Genomic DNA, 20,402 nt, shown 5'->3' on the forward strand with positions numbered 1-20,402 from the left:
TCATGGCAACCCTTTGGGACAAGGCATATCGCATCCCATGCCACTGAGGCTCAGCAAAGTTACAGCCTCTCTCAGTCCCCGATGTGGTGAACAATGACGGGTCTTTTGTTCTTCTCTCAGGCCTGCACCCACGATGGGAGCTACCAGTGCCTTCTAGAGGAGGAACCTCAAATCATATCCAGAAGGCTCACGCAACTCATCCCAAACATGACATTGAAAACCCTGTCTGCATGTGTGTTGGTTACAAGAGCAGTCACGAGTCCAGGCACGTCTACCTGTGGGTATTATGTATGCAAGTGTGTGAGGGAGTAAGAACCAGAGGAAGGGAAGTAAATGTTCCTAAGAGGGTAGACCCATGGCCGGGCCTCCCCAGCTACCCCCAACACAGTAAACCTCTGCAAGCCAAGTGGTTCAGGGAAGTCAATTCCCATCAGAACTTGCTCAGACTTGTCTTATACCATGTATGTATGGTACCCCCAGAATCAAGACCACGGGGCCCTTGATGGTGTTGCAGGAAGATATCCTGCCAAAGCCAAACAAAAATTTTGCTTGCAGATCCAGGTATAAGGGAATGGAAGGCTTTTGTAGGTGTAAAGCTGATCTTTTGAAGTATTTGGCCCACTTGAACCCATCACTCTGAAAGGACACACACACACAAAGTCATAACAGAGTTCAGAAGTGAGACCCTAGCCCCCCGTCAGGTACCTAGGAGCCCCCTTGTCACTCTCTCTATGGATGTTCCCACCCCATCCGTCCCATCCTATCCCATTTCAGCCCATGTAAGTCCATAGATCTTTACATTTCTCCCAAGTTCTGTGCTTGGCTTAGACAGGTGTCTCGGGGACCCACCAGTGACAGAGTGCCCCCAAGTAGAAGCCCAGAAGTTAGAATTCCCCAGTCCTAGTAAACAAACCAGATTCCGACAGCTGCTTCCAGAAGTGGCCCCAAGAAGACTCAGGTGTAAACACTTCACACTTCTTGACTCTCTGACAGTTGTGAACGTAAGTATGCGGGGGGGGGGGTGGTGTCTCCCCAGTTTGCTGGGATGGGCACTTACATGAGGCTCCTCAGAGGACAGAAGGCATTGAATAGTGGCTAGGGTTTTGTTCCTTGGTGCTAAGGTCTTTGACAGCCATCACTCCTCATTTCGAGAAAACCCAAGCCACATGCAGAGTACGGGGTTTATGCATCGAGCCAGGCGGAGCACAGCTGCATGGCAGTGGGCAGCACTAACCATCACCGCCTGGCATCCCTGGAACAACGTTCCCACCAGCGCAAGTATGAAGGGTGCAGAGAGGTGTGGCTCGGAGAAGGAGCACTCGGAAAGCAAAAGCTCCTTTTCCTCTGATAGCTGGAGCACACCCAATACATGCAAGTGTAAGTGCCACTGACTGCTAAGGCACCAAGTGGCTCTCGTATTCATATTGGGATGCTGGAGGCTGATGTTTTGAAAGATCTATCCTTCACAAAGGTAACCAAAAGAGTGGGTTCTAAGTGTCATACTGAGGGTTCCTAGTGTTGTGAAGAAAGGGTATATTTCAGCTTACGATTCCAGGCAACAGCCCATCGCTGAGGGAAGTCAGGACAAGAACTCAAGAGAGGAACCTGGAGGAACGTTGCTTACCAGCTTGCTCTCTCTGGCTTGTTCAGCCTGCTGCTTTCTTATAGCACCCAGGACTGCCAGCCCAGGGATGGCACCACCCATGGTGAACTGGGCTCTCCCATATTAACCATCAATTGGGAACATGGACTACAACAGCTGGCTCACAAGCTAATCCAATGAGGACATTTTCCTCAAATGAGGTTTCTTCTTCCAAAATGACTCCAAGCTTGTGTCAAGTTCACCTAAAACTAGCCAGCCCACCAAGTGACAAAATTCCTGGGCCTCTGATGTCTAGATTTTAGGGAAATTAAGATCTCCTGACTTCCCTTTTCCTGCCGAGCTCTGTGCCATATTCACCCGCTCACATAATCTTCCTTCCGCCTCTTTTGTGCTCACATGTGAAGAGCGGAGCAGAATACCCTTTCCGTGTTAAAGGATGAGCCACTCCCTTGAGCCCATTCTACACCCCTTGATTCTGCATTCTCCCATCGGGTCTCATGAGAGGGGCTGCAGGAGGCCAAGGTGGGACTTGGAGTATAAACAGCAGGGATCCATCGCCAGGTCTTGAAGCCTCGCGGGGACAAAAGGGGGAATTGTAGAATACAGAGAGAGAGAGCTCTGTCACTGAGCCATCTCTGAGATGGAGGTGGCCCCTGCACCCTGGAGACAGCAGACTCGACACGTGTGTCAAGAACCTTGTGGGGGTGGTATAGGAAATCCCCTAGGTGCAAAGGCACAGCCTGGCAAACCTCTCTCTGTGTCCCTCCTCATCTCAGAGGGGGAGGAGGCAGCTGGATGACTACCCAGTGACTGTGTAATGACAAAGTAGAAAGTGCCAAATAGTCTCATCAGCATCTCCCCCGCCCCAGGGTCCCACGTCGCAGCAGGAGCCACTGGACTAGGACTGACACAGGAGACCTGCCTGAGGATCAGGCAGAGAGGGCATAGCAGGTGCCATTATGGGCCAATGACCATCAAGGACTCTGGCCCAACCAAGCAAGGTACAGCCACCTATGACTTAACCAGTGCTCTAGAGAAAGGCAGGTCTTCACTGGCCAACATGGGGCTCCAGCTGCAGGTGAGTTATGTTGAATATTTCCACTGAGTGCAAGGCTGAACTGCAGACTCTGGTTCAAGTCCACCCCTCCTCCTTCCACACTCCCCCTTCCCCTTGACTTCACTTCTTAAAGAGAGTGTGTTTCTGCTCATTGGAACTACTTAAACCTCAGAGCAGATCTGAGGTCCCTGTTTATTATCAGGGACCCACACTGGGCTGTAGTTTTCCCTGACTTTACATGGCCATTTTTCTTATTCTCCTTTCTCAGTGGTTTTTACCTATTGCTAGACTATTATCTCAATTGTCTATTTTATTGCTGTCTAAGCAGAATATCCTTTGGATCAAGGCCAACTGTTCAAGCACTGAAGACTGTAGGTGTGCATCCAGCAGGCCGTAATACAAGTTACAGCCCTTATACAAAATTTCCAGGCATGAAGACCTTCACAGGATATAGATGCCTTGCAGCTGACATGGTTCTTATGTCCCTGGGGACCTCTAAGGCCACTGGCTGTGAATGGGGGGAAAGCCCATGTACACAGGGGTTTTCCTATAGAAGGGCAGCCGCAGGCTCTCCGGATCAGTGCTTTTGACTTTGACCAATCTGTGCAAGGGTTCACAGCCCCCGTGCAGATCATCCTCAGAGCTGGAGCAGGTGAGGGTGGTCTTGGCAGCCAGCCTATCTCTGAGCTCCTGCCTAGAACACCGGCCCGCTGACACCTCTGGTGTTCCCTTAGCTTCCTGGAGAATCAGTGAGGGCAGGAGCCCCCATTTCAAAAGAACATTTGCAAATGCATTGTAGTGTAAATTAATGCACAGGCTAGGAACTCACCTGGCCTGTATTTCCTGGGGTGGGTGTGGGGGTCCAAAGCCCCTTTTGGAGACAGAGACTGCAACACAGACCTGGAGCTCACTATGTAGGTCAGGTTCGCCCTGGCCTTGACCTCACAGAGATCCACCTGCCTCTGCCTCCAGAGTGCTGGACTTAAAGATGCTTGTGATTGGCAAGTCATAGAGCATACATAACACACTGCTGTATCCTGTAGGAAGAACAGAAAAGCAGCACCACACCCTATGCCCTCAGCAGGGTGGTTTTAATGGACATGTGACTGTGGACCATGGCAGACGTTAAGATTAGGACCAGAGTTCCTGGAGAGTGGACAGCGGGCAGCCTACCTTTTACAGCAAGTTCTACCCAACAGCCATGAAACCACACCTACCCTTGCCTTCTTCATCCTCCCCAAACTCATCACTGTCTGAAAATGGCCCTTCAGGAATGAGGCAATAGTGCTCTCCCTGCCCAGATGCTGCCCTTACATCAATCCAGCCCCCGAGCCCCACAGTTGGGCTATAAGGCGGTTCTCTCTCACTGAATATCGTTCTTGCCTGAGCAGCCACACACACCCACTCTCCACACACACCCAGACTCCACACACACCCACTCTCCACACACACCCAGACCCCACACACACCCAGACTCCACACACACCCAGACTCCACACACACCCACTCTCCACACACACCCACTCTCCACACACACCCAGACTCCACACACACCCACTCTCCACACACACCCAGACTCCACACACACCCACTCTCCACACACACCCAGACTCCACACACACCCACTCTCCACACACACCCAGACTCCACACACACCCAGACTCCACACACACCCACTCTCCACACACACCCAGACTCCACACACACCCACACCCAGACTCCACACACACCCACTCTCCACACACACCCACTCTCCACACACACCCAGACTCCACACACACCCACTCTCCACACACACCCAGACTCCACACACACCCAGGACTCCACACACACCCAGACTCCACACACACCCAGACTCCACACACACCCACTCTCCACACACACCCAGACTCCACACACACCCAGACTCCACACACACCCACTCTCCACACACACCCAGACTCCACACACACCCAGACTCCACACACACCCACTCTCCACACACACCCAGACTCCACACACACCCACTCTCCACACACACCCAGACTCCACACACACCCATTCTCCACACACACCCAGACTCCACACACACCCAGACTCCACACACACCCAGACTCCACACACACCCACTCTCCACACACACCCAGACTCCACACACACCCAGACTCCACACACACCCAGACTCCACACACACCCACTCTCCACACACACCCAGACTCCACACACACCCAGACTCCACACACACCCACCCTCCACACACACCCAGACTGCACACACACACAGACTCCACACACACCCACCCTCCACACACACCCAGACTGCACACACACACAGACTCCACACACACCCAGGACTCCACACACACCCAGACTCCACACACACCCAGACTCCACACACATCCAGTCGTTAGCAGCAGGCATGCCATCCAAAGCCCAAGAACATTTTCAAAACGGAGACCCAGATGCAGTCTTAGGAAACAAAAAATCTTTATTAAAAAAATAACTTACAAATAAAGAGAACACTCTGTTCCCTTTGTTCACGGGTTTGCAGCCAGAAACATAACTCTACAATACGGTTCATGTCACAAACTGCACTGCGGGGCAGTTTTTGTTCCATATCCTGTGCAGGCACAAAGCACCACACAGATATAAAACTATCGTAAATAAAACATTTCAGCCAAGGCTGGCATAAATTTATACATATATATTCATATATATATATAAAATTTCAAATCAGCTAACAATTAATGTCGTCCTTAGTCAAAACTCAAGTCCAGCTAATCTGAGGCCTACGTGGTCTGAATACAACACCTCCTATACAATATTTAAAATATATTTAACTTTCAAATACATTTATAAGGTACATCCATAGTGAGAAAATAAAGTCTTAAAACTTAAATACAAAAGCCGTCAAGTAAAAACTTGAGGAGACACAGAAGGTTCTATTGTACAGATGTCCATGAGGCTATCCTGCTGCTAGCTTTAATACACAGCTGTGGCTGCACAGCACAGCCCCACCTGCTGCAAGCTGTCAGGGTGAGCATCCTGGTGACAGCCATCTTGCCTGGAGAACGCACCTTCTTCTCTTCATGAGACCCAAGCAACCAGACACAAAGCTACATCGCTTTCTTCTAGAAACCACAGGGCCCAGCTTCCCACTTGCCACACGCAGACATCCCCAGACCTCTGCAGAGCGATCACTTGGTGTTCTGCTCCAGGGCTGAGTACTCGGTCTCTGACACTCGGGAGGCGTCAATGAGCTTGGTGAGGCCCGTCTTGGCTGAGTACTTGAAGATGAAGGCCTTCATCAACTCGTACCTGTAGTTGCGGTTGATGAAGCTGTAGAGGACCGGGTTGACGCAGCAGTGCACCAGGGACAGGCACTGCGTGACATGCAGCGCCGTGAAGAGCACATTCTCCAGCTGGCAGGTGAACGGGATGTAGTGTAAGATGGAGAAGATGTCCAGGAGAACCACAGCGTGGTACGGCAACCAACACACCAGGAAGACCACCACGTAGGAGAAGATGATCTTCCGACTGCTGTGCTTCTCTTGGTCACCTGATGCTGACATGGCTCTGGCGAGCAGGAAGTAGAAGATAGCAATGATGGTGAAGGGAACGGCAAAACCCAAGATGACGGAGACCAGCTCCATGCCTATCAGCCACTCCTTGATGCTGTGCTCGGGGTAGAAGGACCGGCAGTAGGTCTCATTGTTCGAAGCAGATGTGACCGTCTTCAGGTAGTAGGTATCAGGCAGGGACACAAAGAAGGCCAAGAGCCACACCAAGACGCAGACAACACGGCGTGCCATCTTCTTCTTATAGCTAGAGGTGCTAGTGAAGTAGGTGATGGAGAGATAGCGGTCCACACTCATGCAGGCGAGGAAGAAGATGCTCCCGAAAAGGTTGATGGAGAAGATGAGGTGTGTGACCTTGCATGTAAGCTCACCCATGGGCCACTGGTTATGTTGCACAAGACTAACCACCCAGACAGGGATGGTGATGACGACCCACAGGTCTGCAATGGCCAGGTTCAAGATGTAGCAGTGTGTGTTATAGCCTGTGGTCTTGGCCTGGATGTTCACCCAGACCACCACGGAGTTGGCAATCATGCCAATCACGAAGATGAAAATGTAGATGAAGGACAGGGTGTACAGCAGCACGCTCTTGTTGGGCATGGTGGGGCACTGCACCGTGTCCACCACAATGCAGTCACTGCTGTTGCAGGGCCAGTTGATGTCGGAGTAGTTTCCAGGCTCCGCGTAGTCAAACAGATGCACATCCATGGTCTGGAAGAGAGCCACCAAAGAACCTACAGCAAAGGAAACTGGACAGACAGAGAGACAAGATCATTTCACAAGGAAAACCTCGGGGCTCGGTCAAAACATTCGTCTGGGGTCCTGAACATGCTCATCTGTTTGGCTTTTGCTTTATGATGTCTTCAGAAAGAAAGGAGGGAAGAAAATAACCTTCTCGGCCTGAAAGAAGCAAAGTCAAACACACGCCAGCTACAGCTACATGAGGCCGGAGAGAGGCTGGGCTTGTTTTCTGTGCATTTCCACGGCTGTGTTATGGAGGCATCAGCTTGGCTGTGTCCTGGGTGTGAAATCAACATGATACAGGGGCCAAAGAAATGTCAGACAGTGGAGCCCTGGCCACAGCAATGCTGAAGGCCTGCCTGTGCTCAGCAGGAGTCCACAAGAGCCATTTTACTGACATCCCCGAGAGTGGCAGGGTTGATTTGCTCCTGGCATGAAGATTACAAGTGTGTTGCTTTGGTGTCTTAATGAAAGCACTTTAAATTCTCTTGCAAATTGCATTTGAACTACGACTCTCTTCTTAGCCTTTTTGCAATATCCAGCTGCTAACCTGGACCCTCGCTGGGTCCTCCCCTGCCCTCAACTGACAGTCATGAAGGCCCCAGGAAACACAGCCAGCATGTATGGAGTGCCCTGCCATCTTATTGTACCCCAAACTTCCAGATTCTGGGTTGTTGGGAGTTTCCAGCCAAGGGCAAGCAGCCAGCTGCTTGAAGCGCTCAGTATTTGCCTGGTTTTCCATTTCTTCCTTGCTCTATAGACTCAGGAGCACTATGTGCCAAGACCCAAAGCACATAAGCCACCAGCCACCTGCTGTGTATCTGGAGGGTTGGTGAGCTCGCTGACCTGTCTGACTGGAGGCCAAAACTCTTAGCTGTCACCATGTCACACCTAGTGAGAGTATGACCCCAGGGTAGCACTATGCCTGTGGTGATTTCTCCGCAGACACTGTAGGAACCGCCGGGAGCTGTTTTCTATTGCCCCATCTGTTCATGGTTCTGGGACAATCAACCATGTCATCACAGCCAAGCTACACTGCAGGACCAGAAAGAAGAGGCATCCAGTCACTGGTGATAACTGACACAAGCAAGCTTGTTTTTCAGGTTCACTTGCGGTGGCCTCTAAGAGACACACAAGAATTCCCATGGGACAGCAATTTGTGGGCTGGTGCCCAGGTGGCTGACTCCAAGGTATGAAAAGCCACCAGATCCACGGTTGGACATACCCGGGTTAGAATTATGGCTTCTCAATCATATCTAAACTAAGATTTAACCACCTGTGTCTGCTGTCCCAGGGCTGAAGGGCACAACACAGAATCTGAGAACCCACCTGTGCTCCACAAAACCTCACCCCAGCACCTGCCAGGACAGAGGACTCTCCAGAAGGAAGTTATCCCCCACTACAGCTGGACCTCACTAGCTTGAATGTTGGCGATGCGCTCTTAGGAATACTAAGTCCCCAACAGAGGCAAAGTCAAGAGCTTGCAAGCAAGAGTAAGTCAAAGGGCTTTCTCCTTCAGGACACAGGGAAAGGAATCTTGAAAAGAAATGACTTCTGATACCACCTAGGATCACACCACACCCCCAGCCCACAGCAGATTATTTGCCCCTGAACCCCAGTTAAGGGAGATGGCCTGAAGGCTCAGAGGGGGCTTCCTTCCTGGCCACCTAACTAGATCCCATATCCTCAGCTGCTGATGGAAGGTCTTGCCTTCTGCATGGGGAGCTTCATCCTTCCTATTCAGAGCATCTCCCATGGATGGAGTGGACGATGGTCCTCAGAGATATCCTGGCAGGTGGACCCAGAGCCCATGCAGTTTAGGAGATGCTGGTTCTGTCCTACGACACAGCTCTGAGAGCTTCAGAAGAGCAGTCGGGGCTGCGGAGAGCATGTTCCAAAGGACGGGTTATCTGTGACCTGTTAGACTGGCCTATGATAGAGGTCAGCCCCAGGTGACTTAGAACTGTACACACGCACACACACACACACACACACACACACACACACACCCTGCTGGCTCTGCACTCTGAATTTCTTACTTGGAAGGAACGACTAAGAATTGCATCCTTCACAACTCCAGAGCAAAGATCTATTTTCTTTTCCCTCGGTTTTATTAAAATAAGGCAATGGGGGCACACAGCTATAACCCCAGCACTCAGGAGATGAAAACAAGAAGATCCAGAGTTCAAGGTTAGCCTCCACTATATAAGAAGTTGGAGGCCAGTCTAAACTACAAGAGACACAGTCTAGGCAAGAGCCCTCTCAGTCTCCTCTGACCCAGAGTCTCTAGAGAGCATCAGGGATTGAAAAAAAAATATTCCCAGGCCCACAAGCAAAAGGAAAGAAGGCCATGGGTACCACGGGAATGCTCGGCTGACAGTGGTGTGGGCTCTTCCTTGACTTACTGATCCAGCCTGTGGTTTGAGTAATCACAGTCACGGAGGCTGAAAATCCCAAAGAACTGGCTTCAAGCCTAGATGACTTGACCTTGGATCTGAACCTGTCCTACTTCCCTCTCCACATCAGGAGGCAGCCCCTGCTTCCCACCTCCCTTGCCTCCAGTGCCCAGGCATGTGTAGTGCTGGCAATGATCCACAAAGGCCCCATGGAACACAAGGGACAGGAGACGGTGTCTGCCTTCTGTATTCCTCCACTGTCCCTGCAGAATTAACTCTCTGGCTCTCAGGTGCCTTTGCTAATCTTGGCTTTGCTGGGCTTTTAGGACAGCAGCGGACGGTAGCATGGACTGGAAGGCCTCCTCCACGCAGCCCTTTGGCTTCTGGCTTTTACCTTTGGGAAAAGATCCTTGGTTTCATGACCATTGGGCTCCAGAGACACAGCAGTATTTCTTGGGCAGGCACAGAGTCCCAACCACACCTCCCATTGTGTCCCTACTTCTGAGGCTCCTTGGCACGGTGGAAGAGTCTCAAGTAGGGGCAAAGCTGTTAGGGTACCATTCTGAAGGACAGAGCTGAAGCAGGTGACCCCTCCAGGCACTGTGACTAACAATCATCTATTGTGGGCAGCACACATCCCAGCCAGTCGAAGCTAGAGAGTCTCATCCTGACTGTCCCTACCTTCCCCTGGCCCCTGACTGGATGTCTCCTCCTTGCCAGAGAAGGCTCCTGGAAACCAGACAAAAGGCAGCAACCGGACCCACTCTGCTTCCAACAGGTGACTAAAACAAAAACAAAGACGCCAAAGGGTCACCCACAGCCTGGCCTTCATATTAGGTTCTAGCAACAAATAAGACTGATTCTAGAAAGAAAATGATAACTAGACAATCCATCTGCTTGGGAACAACAAAAACTGCATGTCACGTGGGTGTGGTCTGCAGCCACAGCCCCTTTGCAGGACATCAGGAGTGTGCCCTCCTAACACTAGTAATGCCTGCCCATCACTGAAGCAAAGAGCCCTCCTCCATTTCTGGCTTAATCCTCAGCAAATGACCTTCAGCGTTTTTGACAGAAGCAGAATCAGGACACGGTAAACGGAATGGCATCCGCCCACAGTCCTTGGACTCCAATTGTCCTGGACAAGCTCTCAGAGCAATCTGAAAGTGAAGGCTAGTGGGAGGAAGACGACCTCCCAGAGAGCCCTGCATGGGTACCTGGACTCCCTGGAGCAGACACAGGGGATTCCCGGGCAGTTCATGAAGAACACTACATTCCACACAGATCTGGATGGGCAGGGATTTGTGTCCAGAATTAATGTCTCCTGGTCATCATGACTGCTCGGTTTCCCCATCCTGCCCAGTCACCTGCTGCTGCAATCAACCCTGTTTCCTTCCCTGCTGTCTTTAGGTCAGAAACTAAGAGTGATTTGTCGGGTACCCTTGCACACTGTCTCACGTTTTGTTCCCTCAAAGTCCACCCCTGGGAAGGCCAGGATGAGACCCAATTCTGATGCTTTCCCAATTCCAGTGTACCACATCTGGATAGGGAGGAGCAGAGCCTTGAAATGGCGATTTTATTCTATGATTTTACAAGTTCATAAACATCTTCTTGAGATACCCGCGTGTCTACAAATATACACCTTAGGTATCCACTAAAGCCAAATTTGCTTACCAGCCAAAACTGCCGACAGCATAAATGTTCAACACTAGCAGACTAGTGCAATAAAGCATGGTGGTGCATCCACTGTTTGGAATACAACACAGCTGTAAAGGGGGAGGGGAGAGGGGGGAGGGGAGGCAGGCTACTTTTAAGATCAAGGGCAGTAAATGGCTCGTGAACGCTGTTGAGCGAAAGGCAAGAAGAAGCAGATGCGCAGCAGCTTGCAACAATCCCACTGATGTCAGAGAAGAGGCAAAATCACGAGCGGTTTATATGCAAATGCAGGCCTATAAAGACACACGGACAAAGATCTACAATGAGGAGAAGACGCTGGGCGGGGAAAGTAAAGAGAAGGCAAATGCAGAGGCAGCCTTGGCAATTTTACTCCAGAAAAAAACAAAAACAAAAATAACAACAAAAAAAACCCGCCTAAATGATTGGCAAGTTTACATCAAAATTATGCAAATTTTAACAGAGGGAGGAATGAGCCCCTGACCATCAAAGGTCCCTGCTCCACTTTTCTGGGACCAGAGATTTACCTAAACAGGAGTGTCTGTCTGGGCTCCCTCTTCCCAAGACTGCCTCTCTTAGTTCATCCAGTCTTGTCTGCCAGGGACTTTGCCCATTACCTACACACAGACATCACCCACATCTGTCCAGCTCTCCCACAGGTTCACAGCCTATCACGTTCAGCCATGCCTCCCAGTCCCAGTGGCCCGGGAGTCCTCTCTGTGAAGTGGAAGTTATTCTCAGAGATATGCCCCTCACTTCTAAGGTTCACTGCTCTTCATAAAATGTCCTGGATCACACCCAGCTGCTGCAAGCAGCCTGCGGTATCCAGCTGTTTTCAAATGGCTTGCCTAAGCTCCCTAGCATGCCGGGACAGCACCAGAATTAGAAGCATCCAAATTTAGAGTCTCCATGGGGTGGTGGTTTGGGCTGCGATCCATATGTCCTTATCCCCAGAAAGATCCTTCAAGAGAGTGCCAAGTGTGTTCAGGTGTCTGGCTAAGGCTCCCCAAATTGCCTCAACATGTTCGCCACATCCCATCGGAGAGCAGAAGATCCTTCTCAGCCTGGTTCTGTCCCGCTATGCACCGCAAAGCTGTCCATGTCGCTGCCCATCTCCTCCCCATCAGGTCACATTCACCTTTGTCCCACCAATGGAGCACAGGGACCTGACCAGGCCGTGCTCCAGGGAGGTCAGCAGCCTGGGCAACACTGAGCTGCACTCCTTTTCCAGCTCATTCAGCTCATCTTCTCAGAGGCACCACTCTGGAGCGGGTGAAGATGTCAAACCAGGACCACTCCCACACAACCCCCATCCCCCACCAGGACCCACCATCTAAACAGGAAGGCACAAAGGCTTGCCACCCTCCCAGACATGGGTTCAGTAGGAAGGTGGGGAACCGTCAGGAAAAGGGAGACAGATGAGGGACAACACAGGGGTCTTGCTGAGAGGTGAGTCACTGTCTTCATGGAGGAGAGCAGAGACCACAGATGACCTTGACCTATGGACAAGGACATCTGGCTTTAGCCCGTCTATGCCAGCACAGGTTTAGAGAAAGGCCATGGCTTTGGGACAACGAAGGTTTAAAGACAGAGGTGCCACACAGTTGAGAAGCCCTGGCCCAGGATTCCCCCGACAAACGCTTGCTGCCCCACAGAAGTCAGACAAGCTAATGTAGTCCCAGAACCTGCTTGTTTAAGAGGTCATCTGGGCCTGGCAGACCACTACCTCCACTTCCTTCACAGATTTCCCACAACACATGACCTGTGTCCCACATGGAACTTTCTGGAGAAAGTGTGGGCTCAAACCAGGACGTGACATTTGCCCAGCTGTCTTCACTATCTACGCATTTGGAAACAGGTCAGGGCAGGTGACAAGACAGAGGGATGGAAACAGAAGCGGGCACGGGCTGCACCTTGTCCACACTCCAGCTCAGTGGCTCCCACTTGGGTCCTGTGCTGCAGGCACAGGGTTTCCCTTTGGCTGGAGAGTCTACACAGAAGGTGCTGCTCACTGGGGCCAGTCTGGCCACCTCAGCAGAACTGTGAAGCAACTACCCACCAAGGAGGTGATGGCTGCAGCGTTGCCGATGAACCAAATCCTCTAGTAAGTCTACTTAAAACTCATGCCCAACCCGGTGACATCCACCCAGGCAGCTCTCCATGGCCAAATACTAGTCTTGAGTGCAGAAAGGGACTCCCATCCCCCAGCACGGAGCCAATGGGAAACAAATGCCATCTTGACCACACATTTGCTGTGGCCCTGAGTGACCTTAATTCATATAAGTAAGGAACTGCTTTGAATTATTTGAGAACTCAAAAAATAATAAATACAGAGAGAAAAATCCACACCCTGATTCCGATACAGGCCACCTATCCCAGGGGATCTTGGCTGAACTTTCCACCAACACAGGAGAGGGCCTCCTTCACTGTGAGCACTCACCAGACTTAAAGGAACGGCCCATCCAGAAACCGGATCAGAGCCATTGTGCTCAGGAGCCCAAGGGAGCAGAGTCTGCATGTAGTGGAGAGATCTTGCCATCCCTGTACCACACAAAGGCTGCCAGCTGGCAGGATATCACCAGAGACTGCATTCCCACCAGCTTAGGACCTGGGCAAGACAATGGGAGGTCCAGAGTTCCCAAGACCACGCTTGGGTTCTTCCTATATATCACCCTCCAGAGTGTCAGAACCAACAAGAAAACTAGAAGATCCAGTGGGCACAACCTTCAAACTCAGCTTCCCGTGCTGCCCGGGGCTCCACCAGTAGCAATTCAGGGCTACCCAAGACAGCCTCCATCTCTCCCAGCTGTGGGCTACAGAATCAAACACTGTCCATGTCCCACCTACTTGTTCTCTGCAAAGCTTGCCCACAATATTTCACAACTCCTGGGACGTGCTTATTAAAAATAAAAATAAAAGTGGAGTCTGGGGGAGGGCAGGCTAGCTGTCTCCTTCTTAAGCATCTCTAAGTGAGTAAATTCTTAGCCAGAAAGGCATCAACTATCCCCTGCAGAAAATGTCCTTGGCATGACACCTGGTCCCCTCTGTTTATTTAGGCTGTTTGCTTTCATTGTAATCTAAGAAGGGTGTCCCAGTGTCTGGGGACTTTGAAAATGCTCATCACTATACATGAGTATCCATTTTATCGAAACATAGAGATTTCAATAGCAAGACTTTTTGTTTATCTACTTATTATGAGGCACGGTATGTATGCTATGTAACCCAAGCTGGCCTCAAACTCACTGCAATCCTACTGCCTCAGCCTCTAGACCTCTAGAGTGTTGGGATTACAGGCATGCACCCACCTAACAAGCAACAAGAAGCATTTTAATGCTGTGCCAGTCCTTAAGAATCCTTGGACTGCTTAGTTTAAAAATACAAATGCCTTCGGGCTCAAATTCCATTCTGTTTGCTACAAAACCTGGGAGAAAAAAATAAAAGTTCTGAAATCTCTGAGGTCCTTTTGTCCTCCCTCAGAGACTCCTAAAGTTTATAAAGTAATGTCCCTTTCGCCTCAGCTCTGAGAAACTCCAACTAACTTCCCTATGTGGATTTGAAAATAAGACCTCTTTGCCTCAAATCCTCACACAAAAAGCCACTGTTCTGATTAACCAGGGTGTTTCGTGCTTTTTTTTTTCCTTTTCCATCTAGAAAGCCTATCCTTGGCCCAGCTCTGGGCCTGATTAGAAATCATAATACCTTCTTAGCTCCCTAAGGACTCGCTATTAATTCTGAATAAGCTAACCTCCAAAGTTCTGACTCGGTTAAGCACAAGCATGCTGCCGTGGAACTTTCTGGAACCTAAAAATATATGTCTATGTGACTGCCCCTTGCATACCCCTTTAAAAGCAAACTGCAGACGGAGCTGAGCGCAACAGGCAGCAGGCAGGCAGTCAACTTCCCCAGCTTTTACACCTCTCTTTGCAGACAGCTTTCCTCCTGCCCCTGCTGCCTCCTGGAGGCAGTGGCTGAGCTCAACCACAGGGTAACCCTCGGTGTTTACTGCTCAGACGGGGGAAAATTGGAGCAAAATGTTTCCAAGCTGGAGCTTGTGCTCTGCTCCTATCGAGTTGAGTTGTCGCTCCATCTGGGACAAGCTCTTTTTCAGACAGGAGAAAGACCGGGGCTACGCACAAAAACCAGACACCCCGCCCCCCTCTCCCCGCAAGCGCACCCCGCTCTCCTTTCTGGTCCTACCCATTTGAGCTCCACATTCTCCTGAACTAAATGCACACAAAGCCAGCATCTGTTTCTTCAAAGAAAAACAGAAAGTTTCCACACTGGCACAGTGCAGACTGAGGTCTCGGAGATGCCGCCGCCCCCAGACACCTTAAAAAGATGCTCACTCCCACTCCGGAGAAATTAATTGATCTTATTGTGAGCAAATGAATGGAGAGAGACACAGAGAGAAAGAGACAGAAGGAGGAAGAGACAGCCAGTCTGCCTTTCACAGCGCCTAATTCTCCGAGCAGCAAGCAGCCAGGAGTCTTGGCTGACCACCCGACCCTGACCTCACTCTCTGCCGACCTCACTCCCAGGCACCCCGTGAACCTTTACCGCACCCTATCAAAACTCCCCAATACTCACAGTTTACTTGGAGAGAAGACTGAAGTTATTAAATACTACACTTTTTTTGTGCCAGTTCCCCACCCTCCCAACTGAAGTTGAACAATACTTTCTCAGAATGAGATTAGCAGGGATGCAATAAAGAGATAAGATGAGCTGTATTTAACAATCACGTTTACAACTTTCAGAATTCTCGAGGTGAGAATTTCCCCTAAAGCACAGAGTTTAAACCCATCCTAGATTCAGACACACTTAGCCCAGTTGTCTGGTCTACTGGAGGACACCTCTGAACACAGCATCTGCCCTTCTGAAAGTATGTTTGTTTTTACAGCCAGTTCCAAGTACTTCCAATCTGATAATTCGAAGCAGAAGAGGTAAACAGTGGTACCAAACTCACCCCCAAGCCAGCTTTGGGCAAGCTGAATGGGGCATTCCCCATTCTCTCCAAAGTTCCTCTACCTCCTGGAACTTAAGTACTCACAGCAACAAATCAGAGTCCCTCCACCAATGACTGAACTCGGATCCCCCAAATCAGGAGTAGTTTGCAATGCAGGAATGCAGCAGGCAATCACCCTGAGTTTTCAAAACCAGACCTGCCGGCTCAAAAGCCACCAGCTCAGGGAGCCAAGAGTTCTGTGAAAAAGCCCAGTTCCCGTAAGAACAGGAGCCCTGCCCCTTGCTGTCGTTGCTCAGCAAAGCTGACACAGAAAAACCGCTTTCTTACCTCAAGGCTGCCTGGGCTGTGGTTTGCCTTCCTGGCTGTGAGCGCTGCAGGCTCCTTCAGTGCTGAGCAGTTTGTAGCAACTGAGATCTCTCAGGCTCCGGACTTGCCTTTTATATACACTGCAGGAAGGCGCCTCTAGGTGGCAGTTTTGCAACCCTCATCGCTCTCCCTCCCTTCCTCCCTCCCACCACCGGGCAGGCAAGCACACTTGTATACAGGCACACGCCCTCCTGCAACCCTCTCTGAGTTGTTGTTTTCTGCACAAACACACTCTTGGGAGCCTTCAACCTCCCTTCCTTTGCAAAGTCTAGACCCCATGGGGGGAAATGTCAACAGAAGAAAAACCAAAAGAGATCCTAGTGCTTTGCAAAATAATCAAATATTGATCTGGTCTCAGGTATATCTTTAATAATCTCATGAGCATGGGGGGGGGGGGCAGGGAGGTTTCCCTTTGAATGCCTTCAGGGAAGACTTTGTTCCCAAGACAGATTACTCTGAACTTCTGAACTTCGGTGTTGATTTGTCAAGCTTGCCCTTTTCTCTGTCGATGCCTCTGAAACAGAAGTCACACTTTGGCAAGGGAACAATTAATCAGCCCTGTACTACAGCACCCAGAACTGAGGGGAGAGTGCCTTCCGCCTGGATTCTGCTGGAACTCTTACACAAAGTCCTTGAGACCCTCTCAAGACCGTGTTCTACAGAACAGAACAATGCCAGTCACTGATAAGGTTTTGTCCCAGGTGAGGTAGCAACCCTTTATCACCATGGTGAGGTTCGCAAACCTCTCTACCGCCAGCGCCATCACCATTATCAAAATCTACATTCTTATCTAGGTGCTCATTGTTAAGATTCTGTGTAAAAATGCGTCCCATGCAATGACCCAGTTAGTAAAATCAAGCATGAAATGACCCAGACTTTTACTTTTCAAGTCGAGTCCCTGTGACGCCTTCCCCAGAGTCCCCCACCTTCCAAGTGCTGGCTGCCACCCTGCCCTTCGCTTCTCCTGGACTTCTAAAGAGCGGTTGCAGTGACCAGAGTGGAGGCATCAGCTGTATCAGGCGCTAGAACTTGCTGAGTCTACTTTCTGAGGTTCCCGAGAGCCATTGAACGCAGAAACCCGAGGACTCTGGGGGGTCAGAGTCTCGCGCAGGCTGAAGAGCTTCGGTCTGGGGAAAAACCTTAACAAAAGGGATGGCTTGTTTAAACAGCCTTGTACTTTACTCCAGGCGGGGCAGATCCTGCTTAGTGGGCTCTTGAGGAGCACACCTGCTTTCCGGGCTGTGGGAGGGCACTGCCTCTGCAAGGAGTAGTGTGAGATCTGGGTGGGGGGTCGTGCGGCTTCCTGGGGTGACTGTGGCTTCGCTGCAGGGGAGTGGTCCTAAGGGCTGGGGGCGGGGTCTATGGCCCGGAGGTGTGTCCTGTGGTCTCTAGGGTGGATCTGGGTCTGACTAGAGAGAGGGCGGTTCTGTGGTCACAAAGACCCGTCTGTGGTCCCAGGGGGTAGGTGGCTTGAGTCAACAGGGAGGGAGGGTCCGCACGCACAAGGCGTGTCGAACAGCTCCTGGCAGGAATGTCTGAGGCCTCAGGGTCAGAAAGGAATCTGGGGCCTAGGAGGCCGGCCTGCCCATCCTACCCATCCTGCCACAGGCTTTCTAGCTTTCATTCACTAAAGACCCGGCTCGATTTGCTGAGTAGCAGACCGCCCTAGCTTCAGAGTGGGATGCTGAAGCGCCTGCGCGCCGCTGCTTGCAGAGGCCCCGGGCCAACTCCTAGCAGGGAAAGCTCCTAGCTGCCTTTGTCCACAGTCCAACGCGGTCTTGGAGCAAAGCAGAGACCTGCCCTCGTGCGGCCAGCCCAGGATGTCCACAATAGAGGACCGGTCGACTTCCACCGCAATGCATGGACCATGGCGGAAGGCAGAGGATTGGACTCTCCCTTCAGGAAGTACACAGACTATGGCAGAGCCACATTGATCAAATCATGCATTTTCCAAGGAGGAAGACACAAAGTAAAAATTTAAGAAACATTAAGTATATACCCAGCCTGAGCGCTCCAGATGGTTCTGCCCCTTGCCAGAGTATCCTGCCTCCGACTTGCTGCAACCTCATCATGTCTCAGCAACATGGGTGAGGGTGGGCAAGATAGTGCAGAGGGTAGAAGCGCTAGGGGCCAGGCCTGATGATTTGAGTCCGATTCCCAGTACCCAAATAGCAGAAAGAGAGAACTAATATGCAAAAGTTGTCTTCCAACCTCCATGTGCTCACATCTCAATGTGTGTGTGTATGTGTGTGTGTGTGTGTGCGCGCGCGCACACACACACACAAGAAACAAAGGTAAAAAAAAAAAATGCATTGAAAATAAGTCCAGTGCCCAAAGGTATAGGTCATGTCCTTGAAACCATTGCTGTTCCTCAGCTCTAGAAAAGACTGTGTTGGTAAGGTATGCCTATTTGGTTGAGATACGACATAAGGTCCTATTTAATGCCTCCCTGCTTTGATCAGGAACCTGTTTGATGACTCACAATAGGACAAAGCAGGTACAGGACACTGTCCCCGCTTCCCAGAGCTCTGCTCCTAGATGCTACAGTCCCCAGGGACTGAGTGAGAAGTATCTGGTGTCTCCCACTCATCTCCACTCAGAAGCCTACACAACAGTTGTGCCCTCTGGAGCTCCATTGTCATGTTAGCAGGCTGTCACCTCCTGCCTGGAGCCTCCCCATGCAAACTGCCACCCCTTGAAGGGCCAGGGCTGTGACAGGCTAGACCCTCCTCTCTCTCAGGCCACAGACTAAGGCTGTGACAGGCTAGACCCACCTCTCAGCCTGCCGAGTAGAATGGAAATATTGAGTTACTGTCAATAGGTCCAGAGTTCTGCAAGCAGCTGGCCTGGGGCCAAAGCATTGCAATGTCCTTGCATTGCAACCCAGGAAGAGGCATCATCACTGAGTGGCCAGGTGGGAAGAGAGTGTTTCCTGCTAGACAGGATGTCCTTCTGGATTCCTGCAATATCTGATCCCTTCCTTAGAAGTGAAATCAGTACCCTAACCTCCAGATGGTCCAAACAGCCCCATCTTGGAACTGACTCTCCTGTCAGCTCTAAGCAGGGGAGTCTCTTTGAGGGTCAGGTTGTCTGTCATCTGTAGTAAATGGACCTTGTGTTCTTGCTGGATGCCAGTCAGGATTCAAGGAGCAGGTGCATGTCAAGGGTACCCAAGAGGGGCTCAGACAGGCCGCTCCTCCTCCTCCCATCTCTGTAACAGCCCAAGCTCTTGGGACATGGAAGTCTTTAAGGAATATGGTTCATTAGCTAATGCTAGTCACACAAATACTTGAGTGGTGTTTAAAAGTGACCCTTGGCCATCGCTAGGTGTGAGCGCTTGTCTCGCTGCCTCTAATCCCTCTGAGGGTTCCACCCACATTTTTCCATGCAATCCTCCTCGCTTAAGTCATGAGGAGATGAAGACCCAGAGAGCAGGTAGCTGTGCATGTCCAGAGGGCCATACAAAATTACGTTTGCCTCACTCCTGCCCCATACCACAGAAGAGCAAGCCTTTGAAGGAAGGTTAGAAACCATATGTGAGACGCGTGTCAGGGCCGGGGTGTGGCTCGATGGTACCCAGATCCATCTATAGGCTCAGTGTGGCTCTGATTAAAAAACAAAACAAAAAACCCTGGGTGCTTCTTTTAAAACTGGTGTGCTAATCACTGAGCTTCATGGAAGGGCAAAGGATCTACGTGTTGATGAAACTGTCTTTTTTTTTTTGTGGTAGTTTTTTTTTTTATTTTTAAATTTATTTATTTATTAAGGATTTCTGCCTCGTCCCCACAACCGCTTCCCATTTCCCTCCCCCTCCCCCCGATCAAGTCCCCCTCCCTCATCTGCTCGAAGAGCAATCAGGGTTCCCTGACCTGTGGGAAGCCCAAGGACTGCCCACCTCTATCCAGGTCTCGTACGGTGAGCATTCAAACTGCCTAGGCTCCCACAAAGCCAGTACGTGCAGTAGGATCAAAAACCCACTGCAATTGTTCTTGAATTCTCAGTATTCCTCATTGTCCGCTATGTTCAGCTAGTCCGGATTTATCCCATGC

The 20,402-nt window shown here is 50.7% G+C and overlaps 1 protein-coding gene across 1 annotated transcript; it reads right to left on the bottom strand.

The window, feature by feature from the left end:
• Positions 1-5,108: 5,108 nt before the first annotated feature.
• Ackr3 (atypical chemokine receptor 3) lies at positions 5,109-16,399 on the bottom strand. Its single transcript, XM_041650287.1, has 2 exons — positions 16,315-16,399; positions 5,109-6,965 (listed from the first exon to the last, which is right to left on the bottom strand). The coding sequence occupies exon 2, from the start codon at positions 6,922-6,924 to the stop codon at positions 5,836-5,838; it is 1,089 nt and encodes a 362-aa protein (XP_041506221.1). The 5' UTR covers positions 6,925-6,965; positions 16,315-16,399; the 3' UTR covers positions 5,109-5,835.
• Positions 16,400-20,402: the final 4,003 nt, after the last annotated feature.

This window comes from Microtus oregoni, unplaced genomic scaffold (assembly GCF_018167655.1).
Source record: "Microtus oregoni isolate MIOR12 unplaced genomic scaffold, Mior012 000004F_ref0000308, whole genome shotgun sequence".
NCBI lineage: Eukaryota > Metazoa > Chordata > Mammalia > Rodentia > Cricetidae > Microtus > Microtus oregoni.

Excerpts from the sequence above, each read along its gene's own strand:
- Ackr3 (XM_041650287.1), bottom strand. The coding sequence starts at position 6,924 with ATGGATGTGCATCTGTTTGACTACGCGGAGCCTGGAAACTACTCCGAC.